The sequence below is a fragment of the Trachurus japonicus genome, chromosome 4 (assembly GCF_045865225.1).
Source record: "Trachurus japonicus isolate A0001 chromosome 4, Traja_1.0".
Lineage (NCBI taxonomy): Eukaryota > Metazoa > Chordata > Actinopteri > Carangiformes > Carangidae > Trachurus > Trachurus japonicus.
In genome coordinates, this window is record NC_140910.1 from 22,219,947 (window position 1) to 22,240,065 (window position 20,119).

The window sequence follows — 20,119 nt, forward strand, 5'->3', positions numbered from 1 at the left end:
TGAGCAGATGTACAGTTCTTGTTGTTTATGTATGGAGAACTGAGACAAACAGGTACCGTTTGAAATGCATTGATAAATGCGTGAGTAAATCACCTCCATTATGACTTTTATTTGATCTTGCGTCTAAATGCGCTGCTCTCCACCCTGACAGATACCTCTGTGATTTCACCTACTACACATCTCTGTACCTGAGCCGTGGCCGCTCCGCCTTCATCCATGTGCCTCCTCTTGGAAAGCCTTACAGCGGGGAAGACCTGGGCCGCGCGCTGAAGGCCATCGTCCAGGAGATGCTGGAGCTCCTGGACCAGGCCGAGGAGAAGATCCACTGCCAGCAGCACTTCCTCTAAGTGACCTCCAGTTGCCAACCAGCCTCTCCAGCACTCACCACACAAGAGAAATTGCACTTAACCACAAGTAGCCAATCTTACTTCTTTTTTAAACTGTTATCTTTTCTTTTTTAAAGTGAAAACTTCAGTGTATAGGGTGTTTTCTGTTTGCTTCTCTTTGTCTTAGGTTTCTACTTTTTCTTTTGCTAATCCTGATTGACTTATGTTTTAAAGTCTCCCGAAGGTGAGAAGCCTGAAGACAACCTCTGATCCCGTTGTAAAGTAAGCTTTTCTCCCACTTACAAGGAATACAGAGTTTAAAAATATGGAAACAGCTACTGGTTCACTAAGAAAGCACAGCAGCAAAATGCTGCTCGTATTTGCTGACATGCAGTTAAAATAAAGACCCAGAAGGTCTGAATGTGGCAGATATTACAACCTATAACCCCAAACGTGACTCCTATTATTGCACCTTATAGGGTTAGGGTTATTAAAATGGCTATAGAAGTCACATTTGGGGGAAAAAAATTATGATTTGACTTTTGTAATGCCTCATCCTCAAGTTTTGAGTTTCACCCTATCACAAGATGTTTCCATCAAAGGTTGTGTACACCTCGATGTCTATAAAAGGCTAATTTACATGATATATTGTGTTTTACGTACAAACCTTTAGTTGCTAATTTCGGTTTCCTTCAGATATTTTTTCCAGCTGCTCTAAAGCCTAACTGTGCTGTTTCACGTTAGATGTTGAATTGTTTCTTGAGTCCTTTTTCTTTATAAGAAGTTGTGAATTTGCCTTCTTTTACTAAGGTTATTTAAATCAGGGAACGGGTTGGTTCCAGCTCATTTTCCCCCTTATATTTTCTTGGCCCAACTCTGACAGAAAAATCCCAAATTCACCTCACTGAGATCTGGCCGCGGGCTGTGCAATGTTATTTTACAGATCTCAAGTCTGTCGAATTAGGAAATTCACATTGTGGGTTTGTCAAAAATCTATCACGGCTGCACAATTATTTGAGAAAACACTGAGCATTGCAGTTAGGACTATAAACGTAACCATTTCTTGACCATTTCCGCTCAGTGCGCTGCATTTTAAATACTGTACGAAGTTCAACCAAAATATTTTATACAGTGTAGATTGTATAGTATAACTGAACAAACAAGGAACTCACATCATTGCACTTCTGGGTAGTGAAATCCTTTGCACTGAATTGGGTCATTGTTGTGTAAAGATGCCTGTCATAGCGTTACCTCTTTATGGCACTGATTTATACCTTAAAGTGTGTAGAAAACCTGTGATGAGGGCTTGTGTTTTACTGTTTTCCAAAGTTACAAGACCCAATTTTCGAAGTTCAGTTTTTCTTTTCTGAAATTGTGCAGCCATAATTGGTATCACTCAGTTAAAGCTTTCTGTCGCTCCCTTCATTGAATCAGATGTAGCTGCTTATTTTACCCGAAGATTCGATTTGATGAAGTTGGACGCTTAATTGAGTCAGAATTGGGCCTGGACTTTCTTTTATTTCTGTAGCACTTTTTGTTTGTGAATTATTCATTATCAACTTTTTTTTCCTTTTTTTTCCCCAGGCAATGTGAATGCTTGCATTTTGTATTTTTTATTTTCAGTCACTTTAACTTGGAATATGTAGCTTTCCAGATGTACCGTACACTTGTCCATTGTTTTACCCCCCCCCCCTCCCCATTAATTATCATTATGCATGAGAGGTGATGTATGCTTTATTTTCCTTAGCTTTGGTATGTTCTGACCTTTACAACAAACTGCAACATATTCCTTCACTGTGACGGTGCCACTCCTGGGTGTAAATGTTCTGTATAATGTTCTTTTGTTTTATTATTTGTTTGTCTGTTTCACTGTGTTTACCAGCATTTCGGTGGCTGCTGAGATGTCAATGCAGGCCACACCACCTAACACATCTTCAGTTTGAACATGACTAGGTATTAGGTATCTACATGCCGCCTCAGTGCCCGTTTTATACCCAACAAAACTACCTGCCTAACATAGTTTTAAGCTTTCATACTGTAGCTAGTTGAAAGAAAGTAACTGAATGCTGCACTTGGCATTGCAGAAGTAGTCATTGAACTTTTAGTTAAATGCGTGTTGTGTTTTTTTTGATTTTCTTTCTTCTTTTTTTTTAACACAAGTTGCTGCCAGCGAGTTTGAGTAAATTGTTGATTTTTTTTTAGCAATGTGTGCCATTTTAATTGCTTTCCAGAATCATGGTCACTGAACAGAACAGGACTAATCTTCTTGTCAGACCTAAGGTTTATTTTAGCCTTGTATCTATCTTGGCTATGTGGTTTAAAACTCATAAAGGAATTACTGAAATGCTGGGCAGATTTTTAGATCTGAGTTTGCAGGTGCTTATGTTTTACTGCGTGGTTTTATTGTGAGTGCAGAGAAGTGAAAGGGTTGTGGAGGAGTTGCCCCTTAAAATGTCTGCTCACAAATGTGAAAGCCTCAAGTTTACATATGAGGTGACCTCTGACCCTGACTCTCTCCTGTGCCTTGCTGTTGTTTATGTGTGTTATGAAAAGGCCTTAAAAATGTTCAGCGGGTCAGCTCAAAGATATGTTACTGATGCTGTCCAGTCAGATGTGTGGCTACCTCAAAAATCCTTTTTTATCTTAGTGTGTGCTCTGTTTTAATAACATTATGGCTCTGTGATTTGTTGTGAGTTCTTCTGTCTAGGGAGTGTTCTGCTTCTGACATTAACAAAGCAACGTTACAATAAGTAATTTTGGCTTTGTGAACTGAAAGGCTTTGAAGTAAAGAGAATTAAAGGATTACAAGTAATGTCTTTATGTCTGTTGATTCAACTTTGTGTGTTTTCTTTTTCTTTTTCCACTATTCACTAGTTATGCCTGATGAAAGCATGTAATTGACTTGTCAACTGTGCAAATACACAGTTGGTACAGTGGGCATAAAAGGCCTCAATCAAAGATCATAAATGCTACAGTGATGCATCACTCTGGCAAAATTATTGGCCGTTATCCTGCACGCATGGTTGGTTACAGCGCCTGCCTTACTAGGTATGTGCATCAAGGGGCAGGTATTGCCTATTACTAGCATGCTGTCAGAGCATCAACTATTTAAGAATGAACTCACGGAAAGTCTAAGTGTGTAATGCTACTGTTCACAATTGATAGACATCCCGCAGTACTCTATGAACAGTAATGCAGTCCATGTCTACTAAACAATGTAGGTTTTTAAGTGTCACTACACTAGAGTTTCACTTTATCACTATTTATTTATCTCATTACAAACAGGGCAGATCACTACTGTATATTGATGTGTCCTGATGCTTGATATTATCAGTGCTATTATTATTATTAGTAGTAGTACTTGTGCTTTACAAAAGGTGGACTCAACAAAGTTGAATGGGAATAGGTTTATCAGCATTCAATATGCATGTCATGATACTGTTTTTATTTTTCCAGAATTCTTTATTCAATTTCTGCAGACAGTAGAGAAAAGTACAATAATTTCACATTACATCAGAGCATTTGCATTAGAGTGAAAGAAAACCCCAACTTGAATCCAACTATCCCTTCCAACAACCCATGTCTGATGTAGTAGCAGTCACAGTAATTGATTGATTGAGTACTTTTATTGTCAGAATCACTTCTGAAAATGTTCTTGTGTCCAAGACACTTGTTTCTCGTGACAAAGAAACATTACAAATATAAACACAATATAACACCAAAACAAAACACCAAACAACCATCAAACAAGATATCACATCAAACAATGCACACAAAAAAACAACAACAACTAAATTGTTACATAGTAACATATAGCAACATAAGTGAATAATAGGGATGTCACAATTACTTGTTTTCACAATTAATCGCGGTATTAAACGCCACAATTAATTAATCGTAAAGATTCTTAAATACCGTCACTTTCCAAAAAGGATTATTTTGGAAACACAGAGTCAGATGTGCACAAAAGTGAAGGTAAATGTAAGAAATACTGGTCAATTTACCTAACGTAACATGGTAGAAATTTTTTTGTGATAAAAAACAAACAGTTAAAATAAACTTAAACATTTGGTATAGATGACAATTAATGATTTGAATATTTAAAACACTTCCCCTGGAGGATTAATAATTGGTTACATATGAATAGTAGATACTTAAAATATTTAGTGTAAAAATTTGTAATGTAATTATATTTTGACTGTATTTGATTTTGAAATTAATTAATGCGTAATAATCGTGATAATCGTAATACCGTGATTATTTCTCTGACAGTAATCGTACAAAGAAAATCTATAATCGTGACATCCCTAGGAAGTACAGTAAGACAAAGATAAAATAAAAAATATTAGCCTACAATGATAAAGAAGATGGGGAAAAGGTAAATAAATAACAAATAAATAAATCAGTTTTATTTATGGAGTGCTGTCTAAAAGATCCCTTCTGTGAGAGAGCCTTGTCATGATACTGTTTTGATCCCCGGAAAAAACATCGGAGTGAGACTTCCTGTCCCTGTTGACCTATCTCTGGTCGACATCCTACAGTGTAAACGTCACACTCTGCGAGTCTGTCGCCGTTTCCGTTGGACCTGCTGCTGGATCTGTCGAGGTTCTGATCTGTTCCGTTTTTGTTTGGATTCAGGGTTCAGACTCTTGGCGTTGGCCCCCCGCTTTTTAAACGGCTGTTGATACACAACAAAAAACGCAAGGATTAAGTTTAATCTACAGGCGAACAACCGGAAGAATCGTTCACTTAATAAAAGCGAAAGTTGCGAGTCGAGATGAGTGTGGAGGCGTACGGGCCAAGCTCCCAGACCCTCACCTTCTTAGATACCGAGGAAGCGGAGCTGCTCGGAGCGGACACCCAGGGCTCCGAGTACGACTTCACCGACTTCACCCTGCCCAGCCAGACGCAAACTCAAGGCCAGACACAGCAGAGCCAGCTGGACAGTCAGGTTTGTTTGTAGCTTTTGATTATTTATTTATTTTTTACGATAGAGCGCGGTTTTTACAGACGTTAGCGACGGTTAGCTCACATGCTAGCTCGTTGTTATTATTGGATGTAGCGTCTCCTAGCTTCACGCCAGCTAGCTGTTAGCCGTTAGCGCGTCGCTGCCTAGAAAACACCGTCAACTTAACCCTGCAAAGTAATGTCAGTTTTACTTTATGGTGTTTTGTTTTTTGAGCTATCCGGAGCTTCCGGTTCAACTTAAATAACCAAATGTAATCTTCAAGCACCCTGACATCCTGTCAACTTATAGTTAACAAACTGGGCATTTCCGCGCCCTAATGGCTAGATGCTAATCATTAGCATTCAGTTTTCCTAATTCCTAATTTTATTTGTATAAAGCCTGTTTTGCTACTGTTCGCATTTTATAGACATCCCTCCATCGATACACCATGAACAGTAACGTTAACGCAGTCCATGTTATCAAACACTGTAGATGTGTTTACCTTATCAGTATACTAAAGTTTCACCTTATCACTATTTATTTATCTCGTTATCAACAGGACAGAGCACTGTACTGTAACTATATTGATGTGTGCTGATTTGATATTATCAGTGCTATTATTATTATGATAATTAGTAGTAGTGGCAGTAGTAAGGCTAGGCAGTTTTATCTGTATAGCCCATTTTTACAAACAGTTTGTGTCAAAGTGCTTTGCATAGCATCATGCCTTTAGACCCCCACAACGATTGAGGAAAAACTCCCAAGAAAGCCCTTTTTAACAGGGGAAAAATAAAAATTGGAGAAACCTCGGGGTGAGCAACAGGAGGGATCCCTCACACAGGACTGGCAGACAGATGTGCAATAGATGCTGTGTACAGACGAAAAGTTTGTTTGTTAGTTTGGTGAGTAAGTTAAGGATTGTGTGGTTCTGCCTGCAGGTAAATGGTCCTGATGAGGGTCTGCACAACGGTGGAGTGGATGACTCCGTGGCCAAAGCCAGCCAGCTGTTGGCCGAGCTCAACTTTGAGGAGGATGAAGAAGATACGTACTACACCAAAGACCTGCCTGTGCACGCCTGCAGGTACCATGCATGCTGGGAACGCCTGCATAAAAGTAGTAATGTGCAACAGTCCTGCAACACGTGGTTATGCTGGAACTGATTATTAGTTTAGTTAAGTTTAGTTTAGTAGTGATAGATCCCCATTAGTCTCACTGCCTCAGCCGTTCTTCCTGGGGTCCACAGTTACAATATTAAAATATAGAAAAGTTAATATACTCAATCTGAATATACACATATATATATATATATATATATATATACATCTAAATATACACATACTTGCATACACAGAGATTCATTCAGAGAGATGTTGATCAAACTGTGTTCATTTAGATGGATAATTGTGCTGGTGTTGAACTCATTTGCACTATACATGCAGACACACTAAATAAATTTAAAAGTAGACAAATTTGCTGAAACACGTGTTCTTCTTGTTAACTTCACAAATTACAGCCAAGAATACAGTCAGAAGTGCGAATAAGGTTGATTCATCACCTTTCAAATACAAACTGGATATGTAAATGTTTGTGAAGGGAGGTTTCACTTTCAGGCCTGTTGTGTTAACTGCAGTTTGAGCTCCTTTTACCTGATTAACCTCCAACTGAGTGTGCAATGCATCGCTGAGGAAATGTTGCACTGCAATAGTTTTTTGGATGATTGCACTACACTGTCACGACGATATTAATTTTCACTAAGCTAGAAGGTTTTCAGATAGCATCTAGTTAAAGTCAATTAATTCATCATCATTTTTGCTTTGAGGCATTATTGAGAAATTCACAAGGACATGATTTGATTTTTGGAAAAAGAAGGATTCTGTGTTTTTACAGCACTTAAAATCCGGTTTGTCATATTCTCAGATCAGTTTCTAGGCTGAAGTTTCAAAACAGATTAAGGGGTGTTGGGTGTGTAATTATCCAGGCATTAATTAGTTTTTAATGTATATCTATGTTATTGAAGGTTACTGAACATCAACAACTTGAAATATTGTTTGAAAAAAATACTGAAATGAAACCAGGAGTGTGTAAAAACGCTGCTGTATGGATTGTATGAACTTTTGAACACAAACATACAATAATTCTGTCCTCATACAATATTTTTGACTCATTACTGCAGTAATTCACATGCTACTTTGTGACTTTTCAGCTACTGTGGTATCCATGATCCAGCATGTGTGGTGTACTGCAACACCAGCAAGAAGTGGTTCTGTAATGGACGTGGCAACACATCTGGCAGGTGTGTAATGAATATCTCTGTATCAGATCACATCATATGTGTCAAAACATGAAGCTATTGAATTTGACTACTGCAACAACTCAGGGTTTTTCTGCTACTATATTTTCACGGTACGATTGTTTGATATTTTAATATTTGCATCTATCAGATCTGCATGGATTCAGTGTAAACAGGCCTTTTCATTGTGTTTGCGGTGAGAGTAAAATGTTGTAACTTAAGTTTATTTCCTTCCAGCCATATTGTGAACCACTTGGTGAGAGCCAAATGTAAAGAGGTGACACTGCATAAAGATGGGCCGCTGGGCGAGACGGTGCTGGAGTGTTACAACTGTGGATGTCGCAACGTCTTCCTCCTGGGCTTCATCCCAGCCAAGGCTGATTCAGTGGTGGTGTTGCTGTGCAGGTAAATGCTGGCGGAGCTGTGCCCACAAATCCAGCAGGTTTGGTCAAGATTGCCCTTGATGACAGCTTTGAACCTCTCATTATAAGCTATTCAGCAGCATGAACTGGAAGCAAAACAAACATTTTTGCTTTGCAATAGAAAGTTTATCACAATCTCCAATCAGTTGTTGAGATTGAGACGTCACTGTGGATGAGTTGTTGTGCACCATGAGACTCCAGAAAGCCGTACCCATCAGAAACGGATGAAACCTCAGCCAGAAGAAATGGTCATTAGCTGAGACGAATGTTTATGGCAACAAAATAAACTTCTCCAACTGTGACAGATGAAAGTTTAAATATCTTTTCATGAACGGATACAATTATAGCCAGTTTTTGATTGGCCAGTTTTGTGATATGAGAAAACACCGGGGCCTTCCTGATAAGGAACCCTTAATTTGCATATTAAAATATACTGAGATATGTACCGAGCAGAACAGTTTACAGTTGAGAAAAAACAACTTGTCAGTGCAGAATATATCACATCTTACCTCAGGCATGAAGCTGGCATCACTTCTGCAATTTTATTACTTATCAGCCAACACATGTTGATATGTCTTTGAGCTACTTCAAAGCAGAGGAGTTGCAGTTTGTTACAGTTATAAGACAACTGTTTGACCTCCACCCCACATCAAAATATGACTTCATCCTGACAGACCTTTAACTAGTTTTTGCTTCTCTCTGTCAATTAATCGAATCTTTTCTATGTCCACATTTATTCAAGCAGAAATCAGTTTAAGGCGGGAAAACTTAAATTGTCTTTTGCGATAATCTGATTGCTCCAAAACCCCTGAACCTTCTGTTTCCATACAGGCAGCCATGTGCCAGCCAGAGTAGCTTAAAAGACATCAACTGGGACAGCTCGCAGTGGCAACCACTGATCCAGGATCGCTGCTTTTTGTCCTGGCTGGTGAAGATTCCCTCAGAGCAGGAGCAGCTTCGAGCACGCCAGATCACCGCCCAGCAGATCAACAAACTGGAGGAGCTCTGGAAGGTAGGTGTTCATTATATCACTGTGATATAATATTCAGATCAGTGGTGAGACCAGGCCATTGCAAAGTCCACGTGACTAGTACAGGCTGAAGGGCTCCCAGTGACGGTTGATTAGCAGGTTTGGTTTCTCCCTGTCAGATACTAATTTGTCAGTCAGAAGTGGAATCAGTGAAGAGTGTGATTATAATGTGCATCAGGTTGATAGTTGCGGTGACTTTCCTCACAGGACAACCCCACTGCCACCTTGGAGGACCTGGAGAAACCCGGCGTGGATGAGGAACCCCAGCATGTTCTACTGCGCTATGAGGATGCCTACCAGTACCAAAACATCTTTGGCCCTTTGGTCAAACTGGAGGCTGACTACGACAAGAAGCTAAAGGAGTCCCAGGTACCTGAGCAACATTTTTGAATTACAGAGTTTTTCCTTGTGGTTTTAGGCGACATAGAAACCCTCTTCAAAAGCACATGAATCAAATCTGTATTCTTGTAAATGTCGAGTGCAGGTTATTTCACTCTTTTACAGTGATCAGACCGTACAGTTAAAGGAATAGTTCAACATTTTTGCCATAATCCCTATAGTTTTAGGAGTGGGTTCGTTACCTTTAATTGTCGGTGCAAGCTATTTTTAGAACTGCGTAGCATAGCCGCAAGCAGGTCTCGTAACGTTCCGTTATATTCTCATAGCGTGGTGAATGTGCAGGTCACAACTTGTCCACGAGAGCGTTTTGGAGTTGTTGGATTGTGTATTTGATGAGTTTGATGAGGGAAACCAAGAACTCCCATGAACCTCCGTAGCGTAGCTGTGAGCAGCTCGCGGCTCTGCTCCGCCGTTCTAAAAATATCTTGCACCGACAATTAAAGGTAACAAACCTACTGCTATGACTATAGGGATTATGGGCCAATTTGCCAAAAATGTTGAACTATCCCTTTAAAATGTTGTGATCTAGATCACACTGCGATATATAAACCACATGTTTTTATGTGGTGCAGATCATTTTGCTGTTTAGGTGCACCCAGCAGGGTTTTATGAATAGTGTCACATTTTATACCTTTGATATATTATAAGTATTAGTTGATGATATATTTAATAATTTTTTTCTTTTTCAGACCCAAGACAATATAACAGTCAGGTGGGACCTGGGGCTGAATAAAAAGCGGATTGCCTATTTCACACTGCCCAAGACGGATTCAGGTGGTAATTCTCCGAGCTTGACTTCTCCCCTGTGGTTCTGTGGTGCAGATAGAGTCCCTCCCCATTCCCCCTCCGGTCCTCAGAATTGCACGCAACCTCCCCAAATCCTGCATCTTTTGGTGGCATGTGTACTCGGTTTTGATCTCGCCTCTTGTTTTTGTAGTGGCGTTTTGAGCATTTTTTTTTTTTTTTTTTTTTTAGGTGCACGGTATTGTATCATTTAGTTTGTGATGTTAGTTCCCTAGTTTATTTTAGGTCATTTTGAGCATGGGTGGGTATCTAACTTTGTTTTCTCTTATTAATACTCAGATATGAGGCTGATGCAAGGTGATGAAATCTGTCTGCGTTACAAGGGAGACCTGGCTCCACTGTGGAAAGGCATTGGCCATGTCATCAAAGTCCCTGACAGTATCCTTTACAGTGTTACCAGTTGATCATCTATTGCATTACAGCGTCCTCCAGCCCAGACTCACTACACTGGCACCAATCCCAGACGGCAGTGCACAATCTAACTATATAACATAGCCACACCAACTCCCATCTACTAGACATATTTCGCAGACATTGCTGGACTTCCTTAACAGCCTGTCTTTCAAGATTACGGGGATGAAATTGCCATTGAGTTGCGGAGCAGTGTTGGAGCCCCTGTGGAAATCCCCCACAACTTCCAGGTGGACTTCGTGTGGAAGTCCACTTCCTTTGACAGGTAGGCTGAAATCTATTGGACCATAACTTCCAGATGTGATGGGAATATTTATGTTCTTTGTCAAGTAAAGATCTCAATGCATCTTCAGTCTTAACGTAAGAAAACAAGTAAGTGGTAAATGACCAACATTTGTGTCTATGTTGCTGCAGGATGCAAAGCGCCCTTAAGACGTTTGCGGTGGACGAGACCTCGGTGTCTGGCTATATTTACCACAAACTGCTGGGCCACGAGGTGGAGGATGTCACCATCAAGTGCCAGCTGCCGAAGCGCTTCACTGCTCAGGGCCTGCCTGACCTGAATCACTCACAGGTCAGACCTCACTAGATACTTGTGATTTGTACATGTTGTCATCTTTTACTGTGATAAATCATATAAACAGGTGCACAGATATATTTTAAATGTACAATGAGTAGGCTTGTGGCTGTGTTGGCCATAATTTGAGGAGACAAACATGTTGTCTGTTAGCTCTTTAATGTGGGATTCTTTTTCAGTGTCAATACATTAATAATGGATTACTGGCTCTGTGTTTTCAGGTCTATGCTGTGAAGACTGTGCTGCAGAGGCCCCTTAGTCTGATTCAGGGACCTCCTGGAACTGGCAAGACTGTCACCTCTGCTACTATTGTGTACCACCTGTCCCGACAGGGCAACGGGTAAGAATTAATTAAAACAAAGATTTAAACAAAGGAAAGGGGGGGAAAGCAGTAATGTTATAGTTTTTGTTGGTCTGGCACAGTCTGCTAACTTCTCTGTGATGCATATGTGTGTGTGTCTCCCTGCAGCCCAGTTCTGGTGTGTGCGCCCAGTAACATTGCTGTGGACCAGTTAACTGAGAAGATCGACAAGACTGGACTGAAGGTTGTCAGGCTGTGTGCCAAGAGCCGAGAGGCCATTGAGTCACCAGTGTCTTTTCTGGCACTGCACAATCAGATCAGCAACATGGACAGGTCAGTGGCTCAGGGGGGAAATTCAGTCACCCAACATTATTATAACTTGATTCTTGCCTTATACATGAAGACATTTTGAAATCAGGGGGCAAATATGAATAATACTCAAGCTTTAAACTTTTTTTTTTCTCAAACTCAAAACTTAAATAGCCATGATTTCACTTTGAGCCTCAAATGTTGCATGTTTTAAGATGGATGTTTCATGTGTAAACAGTAGTGAGACTAGCATTGTGGCCTATCGTTACCAGTGTGACTTTCATCAGTCTCAGTTCTCTGGGGTCACCTGGATGTGTGTTTGTCTCTATAGTATGCCAGAGCTTCAGAAACTACAGCAGCTGAAGGATGAGACCGGTGAGCTGTCATCGGCTGATGAGAAACGCTACAGGGCCTTGAAACGCACCGCTGAGAGGGAGCTGCTCATGGTGAGGAGGATCCTCAGTGTGTTATAACAAAACGACCGAAGCTGAGATTGTTACTGTGAATGGCCTCACGTCACTAAAGTGGTCAGCCACAAATAGTTTTAGCCAAGCAGATAAAGCTCCCTCTCATCATGTTTATCACCGCTGATGACCGGGAAGTTTTCCTCTCCTCTCATCTGTCCTCTCTTCTTCATTAGACGCAGTACAGTCTTACTCTTATCATAGAAACAACAATACCTGACACACTGATAAATTGTCTTCCTCGTTGTTTTTCCAGAACGCTGATGTGATCTGCTGCACCTGTGTCGGGGCCGGAGACCCCCGCCTGGCCAAGATGCAGTTCCGCTCCATCCTGATTGATGAGAGCACCCAGGCCACCGAGCCCGAGTGTATGGTGCCTGTGGTTTTGGGAGCTAAGCAGGTACGCAGTGTAATGTTTACCCCAAATTATTAATGTGGTGATATTCAAATATCACTTGGACTGACCTTGTTTAATATGTCAGAGAGGACATTTGCTCATCACTACAAGCCGCTTGCGTTGTAACTATATTGGATCTTGTAAGACCAGGAAAGGTCTACCAAGGTTTTAGATTACAGGTGCATCTCCATAAATTAGACTATAGTTGTCAGGTCTACCAGAATAAGAGACCATTAAAAGGCTCAGGAAACTTTTGCATGTGTTTTGAGTTAATTAGCTGATTAGCATGTGACACCGTTAGGTCATAATAATAAAATTTTTCCACAATATTTTAATATTTTTGAGATACTGAATTTTGGGTTTTCGTTAAATGTGAGCCATAATCATTACAATTAAAAGAAGTAAAGACATGAAATACTTGAGTCTGTGTGCAATTAATCTATATAATATATGAATTATATATTGAATTAAACTACTGAAATAGATTAACTTTTCCATGATATTCTAATTTATTGAGATGCACCTGTATATGGGCCGCTGCCTCATGATTATTTCGTATCATGTCGACACTGAGAGACTGCCACTGTCATCATATACCGGATTTTATTTGTTAAAATTGTAAATAACATGAATTATATCTGTTAACATACATCCTGAAAGAAAAGCCTATATGTACAGCTCCAGTATTATGCAGTTATATAAACCCAAACCCACGTTATATTTGTGTGACTCATCCTCCTCCTCCCAGCTCATTCTGGTGGGTGACCACTGCCAGTTGGGTCCTGTGGTGATGTGTAAGAAGGCGGCCAAGGCAGGTCTGTCCCAGTCCCTGTTCGAACGCCTGGTGGTTCTGGGGATCCGGCCAATCCGTCTGCAGGTCCAGTACCGCATGCACCCAGCTCTCAGTGCCTTCCCCTCCAACATCTTCTACGAGGGCTCCCTGCAGAACGGTGTCACTGCAGGTTTGTCAAGATTTCAGCTGCTTTGTTATCTGGTTTGATAGAGGAGCATAATAATTTTCAATTTAGTCGGTACAGAGACTACAAGTCTTAGGATGAAAAAGATAATAAATATTTCCTTCTCTCCGCCAGCTGACCGCATCAAGAAAGGCTTTGACTTCCAGTGGCCGCAGCCAGACAAGCCCATGTTCTTCTACGTGACTCAGGGCCAGGAGGAGATAGCCAGCTCTGGGACCTCCTATCTCAACAGGTAGTTTTCTTTTCAATGTAACTAAAAGCTCTAAATTAACATACATGAGCTGCTTGCTTCACAGCATTTACATCAAAACCAGCACCACATGTTTATAGTATAGTTACAGGGTAACAGCCAGTCCAGTCAAGACTGATTTACATGAATTGGTGATTTCTTTAAAAGTCAATGCAAAATAGATATAATTTGCATTTTATCAGTTTACTCCCTTTAACTTGAGAGGTAAATGCCCCTGCTGATGTTTTTTTTAAGGACTGAGGCTGCCAATGTAGAGAAGATCACCACACGGCTGCTGAAGGCTGGAGCTAAACCCGACCAAATCGGCATCATCACCCCATACGAGGGTCAGCGCTCCTACCTGGTCCAGTACATGCAGTTCAGTGGCTCCCTGCACACCAAACTCTATCAGGTACCACACACACACACACACACACACACACACACACACACACACACACACACACACACACACACAGAGGAGCTCACGAAGTTACTTCCAGATTTAAAATGATGTCAACTGGGCAATACTTGAATAGTTGTGCTTGTGCGACTCAGTCAAAGGTCACTACTCAGGAGAGGTTGTTTTGTCTGAAGGCATCTCAGACATTTGAGATAAAAGTATTTTCAAGATCAAGTTGACAGATAATTGTCTTTTCATTGTCTCTCTGGCATAAGACAAATGTTTTTTTTCTTTTGTTCTCACAATGCAACCGCTTCCTCCTCCACAGCAAGTAGAAATTGCCAGTGTGGACGCCTTCCAGGGCAGAGAGAAGGACTTCATCATCCTGTCCTGTGTTCGTGCCAATGAGCATCAGGGCATCGGCTTCTTGAATGACCCTCGTCGTCTCAACGTGGCGCTGACCAGAGCCAAGTAAAAACCTCAATAAAACTTAAAAGGAATCACACTGGATTCAAAAAACTCATCAGTTTATGAGCAGCTATTTTAATTTAACTACAGAAATTAATTAACAATCGTCTAAATCAGATCATCCCATCCCTGAACAGCAGTATTGTGTATGTGTTTGTTGTGACTGAAGGTATGGTGTGATCATTGTGGGGAACCCCAAGGCGCTCTCCAAGCAGCCGCTGTGGAATAACCTGCTGAACAACTACAAGGAGCAGAAGGTCCTGGTGGAGGGGCCCCTCAACAACCTGAGGGAGAGCCTCATGCAGTTCAGTAAGCCCCGCAAGCTGGTCAACACCATCAACCCTGTGAGTAGCACAAACTGAGAGCAGCCATCGTCCAATAGGGACGTACAACAATAAACACCATGACAGATGAATAGATTGAGCTGTTCAGAGGAGGATTTGTTTTGCTACCTGTTCACAAAACCCCTATTCAGCCTCACTAGAGGTGTATTTTTAAAGCAAAATTCCTCTTTTCCCTCTGCTCAAATGTCACATTTGTTCTGTCCTGAATGACAATAAACTTTTATATATTCAGCTTTTGATCTACTGGACAAAATAAGACATGTGATGAACTTTACTTAGGCTCAGGATATGGAGATTAAACCAAGTGGTTAATTAATAAAATAATGTACAGATGATTAGTCAATAGTGAAAATAATGATTAGTTTCAGTAAAATGTGCAAAGTAGGCAACTCTACTAAATGGTGACTGTGTTGTGTTTTCCAGGGGGGACGTTTCATGAGCACTGCCATGTACGACGCCCGTGAAGCCCTCATTCCTGGCTCCGCCTATGACCGCAGCAATGCTGGTATTTATTAAATTCTTTAATATCTTACGGTATGGCTCAAGAAATCAACCAGTGACCAGCTTTTTTAACACCATGCTGGATTAACAGTCCATCCAAACCTTGTTGTTCTTGTCTGGCCTTGTTTTTGTTTTTTTAAATACAAAAACTGACCTGAGCTGTGTTCCATGTTTTCTCCTCCAGCTGGACGTCCGTCCAACATGTACTTTCAAACTCATGACCAGATCGGGATGATTGGGGCAGGCCCAGGTCATATGGCTGCGATGAATATCCCCATACCCTTCAACCTGGTGATGCCACCAATGCCTCCACCCAGCTACCTGGGTCCCACTAACGGTCCTGTTGCAGGTACAGCACATCGCTGAGATTACTGATGACCAGCAGTTTCTAATGGGTGGGGGGACTGAATGATGCACAGAATAATCATATTGTGGTTATTTTTGACATTTTTGATACTGTGAATGTGATGCTTATTAGTATAATAAAGCATCACATTCAGTAAGCATTAGTGAGAACCAGGATGTGGTCTTCTACCTGGTTTAGTGCTCTGTGTTATGAACTCCAGGAAAACGCTGACAATCTACAAGTCAAGTTACAGACACTGAAATCACACCCTGTCTTTATTGTCCACCAGCAATGATACCCTTGTCTGTCCCAAGCGTCACTTACAGGGACACTTCATCCATTTAATAATATATTATGACCTCCGAGCAACGGTCAGACACAAAGTTTGTTTTGAGTCTTTATGTTTTTTTTCCTGTTTTTTAAATTCATCAAGGTCGTGGAGCTATGAAGGGTAAGCCTGGGCGTGGCGGGCGACAGAGGGTCCGTGGCTCTGGAAACCAGGGTACCAGTCAGGGTAACGGACCAAACAGCCAGGCCAGCCAGGACGGAGCCTCCCAGTCCTTCTCCCAGGGACCGCTGACCCAGGGCTACATCTCCATGAGCCAGCCCTCTCAGATGAGCCAGCCTGGCCTCTCCCAGCCAGAGCTCTCCCAGGTAACACACCAATTAGAAATGTTTCATAAGTTTTTTTTTTCTTTTTAATCATGTGTATTCAGTAAATCCTGCAAAAAGAACTAATTGATAAACTGTATTAAAGTAGCTGAGGGTGTCCTGAGCTCAGTGATAAAGGCCGTGGAAATCTCCTGTGTCTGAAGATGTCTGCTGTAACGTTGTGTCTGTCCTCTTGTTCTGCAGGACAGCTACCTGGGTGATGAGTTCAAGTCCCAAATCGATGTGGCTTTGTCCCAGGACTCGACTTACCAGGGTGAACGTGCATACCAGCATGGTGGGGTGACTGGACTGTCACAGTACTAAAGTGTAAGTACATGAAGTGTGTCCATAGCTGTAGCTCATTGGTTTGGACAGAGCATCACATCTTAACATGAATTATGTTGTATACAAAAAGGGGACTGTGGGGTATTTTGTTTTTTTTGTGGCCTAGATCAGTGGCAAAGACTTTTTAAATTCTCGAAAACTAATAAACGCTGCTTTTGTGTCTTGCAGGATGCTTAAAGAAGGGAGCTAGGCTTGAGCAGAGCTTAGTTCATCAGCTTTTTAATCTGGGAAATAATAAAAACATAAAATGGATACCTGTTTTCCTCTGCTACAACCGAAGCACCACCGAGTGAAAGCGACGGGATAGCGAAACCAAACCAATGACCAGCGAGAGAAATAAAAGGGTAGAAGAAGAAGAAGAAGAAGGCACGAACAGATGGGCAGGGACATGGCAAGAGAGGCCGAGTGAACAAGCGAGAGGCAGGGACCGATGCCCGTGCAGAGTGAAGGAGGGAAGTCAAGAGGATGGCGGCGTGTGGTCGAGCTGCCGGGGGAAACAGGAGAGATCTCCACGGTCTCTCATGGGAATCCAAATGAGGCTCAACTCCCAATAAACAAATCCACCCAACCCCACCCCCCACCCCCACCCCCACCTCACATCACAGCCACCAGGAAAGAAAAGGAGAGCTCTGAAAGTTTTTTTTCCACTCATCTTCAGAGGAGGATACAAAGCCTCCCAACTGAATTTGAAGAACGAGTTCTCCAAACCTGGTCGGACATGATTGCAGGAAGCCTTCAAACAGGCAACACAAAAATCCCACCCACCCCCCCACCCCCCGTGAAAGTCCTTTGGTTGCACAACCTGTACGACGGCCCGGACTATTTTAAATTAGACCTGTCAAGGGAGGAGAGCGGCACCAACAACCATTTCCTGGGCCCAAAAACCTCAGCAGCCTCTGAAAGAAGCAGCAGTCGACACACCCTCTCGGAGAGGAAATAAAAACACGGTTTCTGTGCTTGAGTCTGATATTAAAGAGCCTTGAATTGAAATGCCTTTCATTTGCCTTGATAACCACTGGCTCATTCATGAGGTCTTTAATGGGGTGGTTTCGACCACACGTCAGTGGTGGAGTGGCACGGGGGATTTCAGACTGTTTTTTCAAGGCATGAGGGGCGATATCCCAACGATGTCGCAATCATCATGGGACAGTTTTTCTTCTCTGAAGTACCTTTCTTATCACAGAGCACAAAATTGCAAAAAAGTCATTGAAACTATCAAACATGACCAGCACTGAACATTCAACTCAGTGTCACTTGATGTTTCAGCGAAGGCTTTTTCCTTATTTTAATCCTTTGAAGGCAGGAGGAGTTGTTGATGTCCGGCAGTGCTTCATGACCAGATGTCTTTTAAAAAAAAAAAACACTCTGTGTACGCTTAGATTGGCAAACGCTTGAATGCTTTGCATTGAGTGATTCCTCAAGGGATTGTGGACTGTCCACACTCATCACACAGATCCCTGCCTGAGGTGAAAGAAACCAAACAAGAGGAGGAAAGGAGGAGGATGGTAGTCGTGGCAATCAATCCACCACAGGTAAAGAGTAGAAAAGGAAGGTGGCTGAGGAAGAGAGGGATCCGAGTTTCCATATCTGGAAAACAAGTTCAGGTCATTGCAGTGGTCAAAACCTTAGTGGGATACATGTGGCTGGAGGACTTTTCAGTCCCAGCAGAAGGCCACAGATTTGACCCAGTGTCATTTCACTGACAGCAGGATGATTTTGTGAATTTTCACTTGAATTTTCACATGCTGATGGCCGTATTGACCCGCTGCATGAAGTATACTGCCTATCTGAGCAGTGGCCAAAGTCTTCAAATTTAAGGATAATTAGGGGTTGAAAAATTCAGACTTTTTATTAAGGAAATCTGTCAGAAGTCGCGTTGACCCTGTGGTTTAATAATCTTAATCTGCAAGGATTTGTGTGGATAAAAACGACACTTTATCCCAGCGGTAATGCCGTCAGTACTGATAAAGATGACGGCAAGGAGTTCAATGAAAAGCGAATCAGTGCCTAGAACCAATCACCTTCAAACGAACAGCTGCAGCACAAGCATGAATGTAGTTAAATCAAACTACCAGCATATAACAAAAAAAAAAACCTTTCCGACACCAGAGGGCTCAAGAAACCCACAGAAAAAGGACTTGTCATATTTTATTTTTTTAATAAAATCAGGCCAGGCAATGAAGTCAGTGAGTTTTGCAGCTGGGTTGTGTGAGGGATGGACGAAACAAAAAAAAGCCACCTTCCTTCTCTGTGGAGTAAAACAAAACGGGCTGGTAGAAATTCTTTTGTGGACTTTTGAGTTGTGCAAAGCTGTTGTCGCCCTTGTTGCGTATTCCTTGTGGAGTTTCCTCTCAAGATTTACGTGGATCCTAAAAACCCTCTTCCTGGAGAACTGTGAACCAGAACCCTGAGTTGATCCAAACTTTGCTTTCGTCAGATGATTTGCTGCTTTTGTGCGTCATGTTGTTCAGTTTAGCCGTTTTTGTGTAGGTTTTACCAAAATCTGTTGTTTTTTTTTCTTCCCTCTTTTCTTTTTTTGTAGCAACTTGGCTGACAACAGGAATGAGGCGTACGCTGTTTCCTTTCATTATAGAGTTTTGTATCTTCTCCTCAACTGTTTGAGGGATTGTAGTTTTGTAACTCTTCCAGGAAAGACGCTTTCTGAACACAGTTAAGAATGTACTCCACTGTTGTTTCTCACCCGCTTCTCATTTCAGCACACATTCGACAATCATGTTGTGAGTAGACGTCGTCACGTTTAATTGACTTAGAGATTAGTCCTGTTTTGTTGACGTTGGCGAATCTTTTCATTTGTGCGATGAATTAGTTTCTCATATCAAGCCGTTCCACTGAACTCCTAACATGTTATAGCTTTAAAAGAAAAAAAAAGAAAAACCTGCTGCCATAATATTATTGCTTTGGTGTTTTTTTTTCCATCTACTGAGCCACAATTAATTGCAACATGTGCAGTGATCATTGACGATGTTTCAGTTGTAGATGAGTTGTTTAAACATTTGCATCCAAACCCTTGATTCTCTACATCGACAGGTAGGGATTAAATTAATGGAGTATCTCAATGTGATGTAAATACCTATTTGAGTCTTATTTGCAGTGAACTTTCATCACAACATGATTATTCCCTTGTTAACCTGAATCAATAAAGGCTGTCAACCTGAG

General features: G+C 41.5%; 2 protein-coding genes across 3 annotated transcripts in view; both read left to right on the top strand.

The window, feature by feature from the left end:
• LOC146988934 (pyroglutamyl-peptidase 1-like) overlaps window positions 1-587 on the top strand; it is a 7,830-nt gene extending 7,243 nt beyond the window's left edge. Inside the window, exon 5 of the mRNA XM_085774738.1 lies at window positions 152-587. Coding sequence (XP_085630864.1) covers window positions 152-347 — 196 coding nt within the window. The 3' untranslated portion in view covers window positions 348-587. The remainder of the gene's footprint in view (window positions 1-151) is intronic.
• A 4,299-nt stretch (window positions 588-4,886) lies between these two features.
• LOC146988935 (regulator of nonsense transcripts 1) lies at window positions 4,887-20,118 on the top strand. 2 transcript variants are annotated; one of them, XM_085774742.1, is made up of 24 exons: window positions 4,887-5,277; window positions 6,213-6,355; window positions 7,478-7,567; window positions 7,802-7,969; window positions 8,818-8,998; window positions 9,224-9,385; window positions 10,105-10,192; window positions 10,499-10,597; window positions 10,787-10,895; window positions 11,045-11,204; window positions 11,429-11,547; window positions 11,677-11,841; window positions 12,149-12,263; window positions 12,538-12,681; window positions 13,427-13,640; window positions 13,770-13,887; window positions 14,140-14,296; window positions 14,616-14,758; window positions 14,925-15,099; window positions 15,523-15,604; window positions 15,785-15,949; window positions 16,380-16,600; window positions 16,802-16,924; window positions 17,111-20,118. In XM_085774742.1, exons 1-23 carry the CDS (start codon window positions 5,104-5,106, stop codon window positions 16,919-16,921), a joined length of 3,312 nt encoding a protein of 1,103 aa, XP_085630868.1. In that variant the 5' UTR covers window positions 4,887-5,103; the 3' UTR covers window positions 16,922-16,924; window positions 17,111-20,118. The 2 variants fall into 2 exon arrangements, with proteins under 2 accessions (XP_085630868.1, XP_085630869.1); XM_085774743.1 differs by having other exon boundaries at window positions 10,105-10,189.
• Window position 20,119: the final 1 nt, after the last annotated feature.

What these genes read in the sequence shown, in the direction of transcription:
- LOC146988935 (XM_085774742.1), top strand. Translation starts at nt 5,104, where the DNA reads ATGAGTGTGGAGGCGTACGGGCCAAGCTCCCAGACCCTCACCTTCTTA. An exon ending in AAGTCCACTTCCTTTGACAG is followed by an intron (nt 10,896 to 11,044) that starts GTAGGCTGAAAT and finishes ATGTTGCTGCAG; the next exon opens with GATGCAAAGCGCCCTTAAGA. An exon ending in TGGTTTTGGGAGCTAAGCAG is followed by an intron (nt 12,682 to 13,426) that starts GTACGCAGTGTA and finishes TCCTCCTCCCAG; the next exon opens with CTCATTCTGGTGGGTGACCA.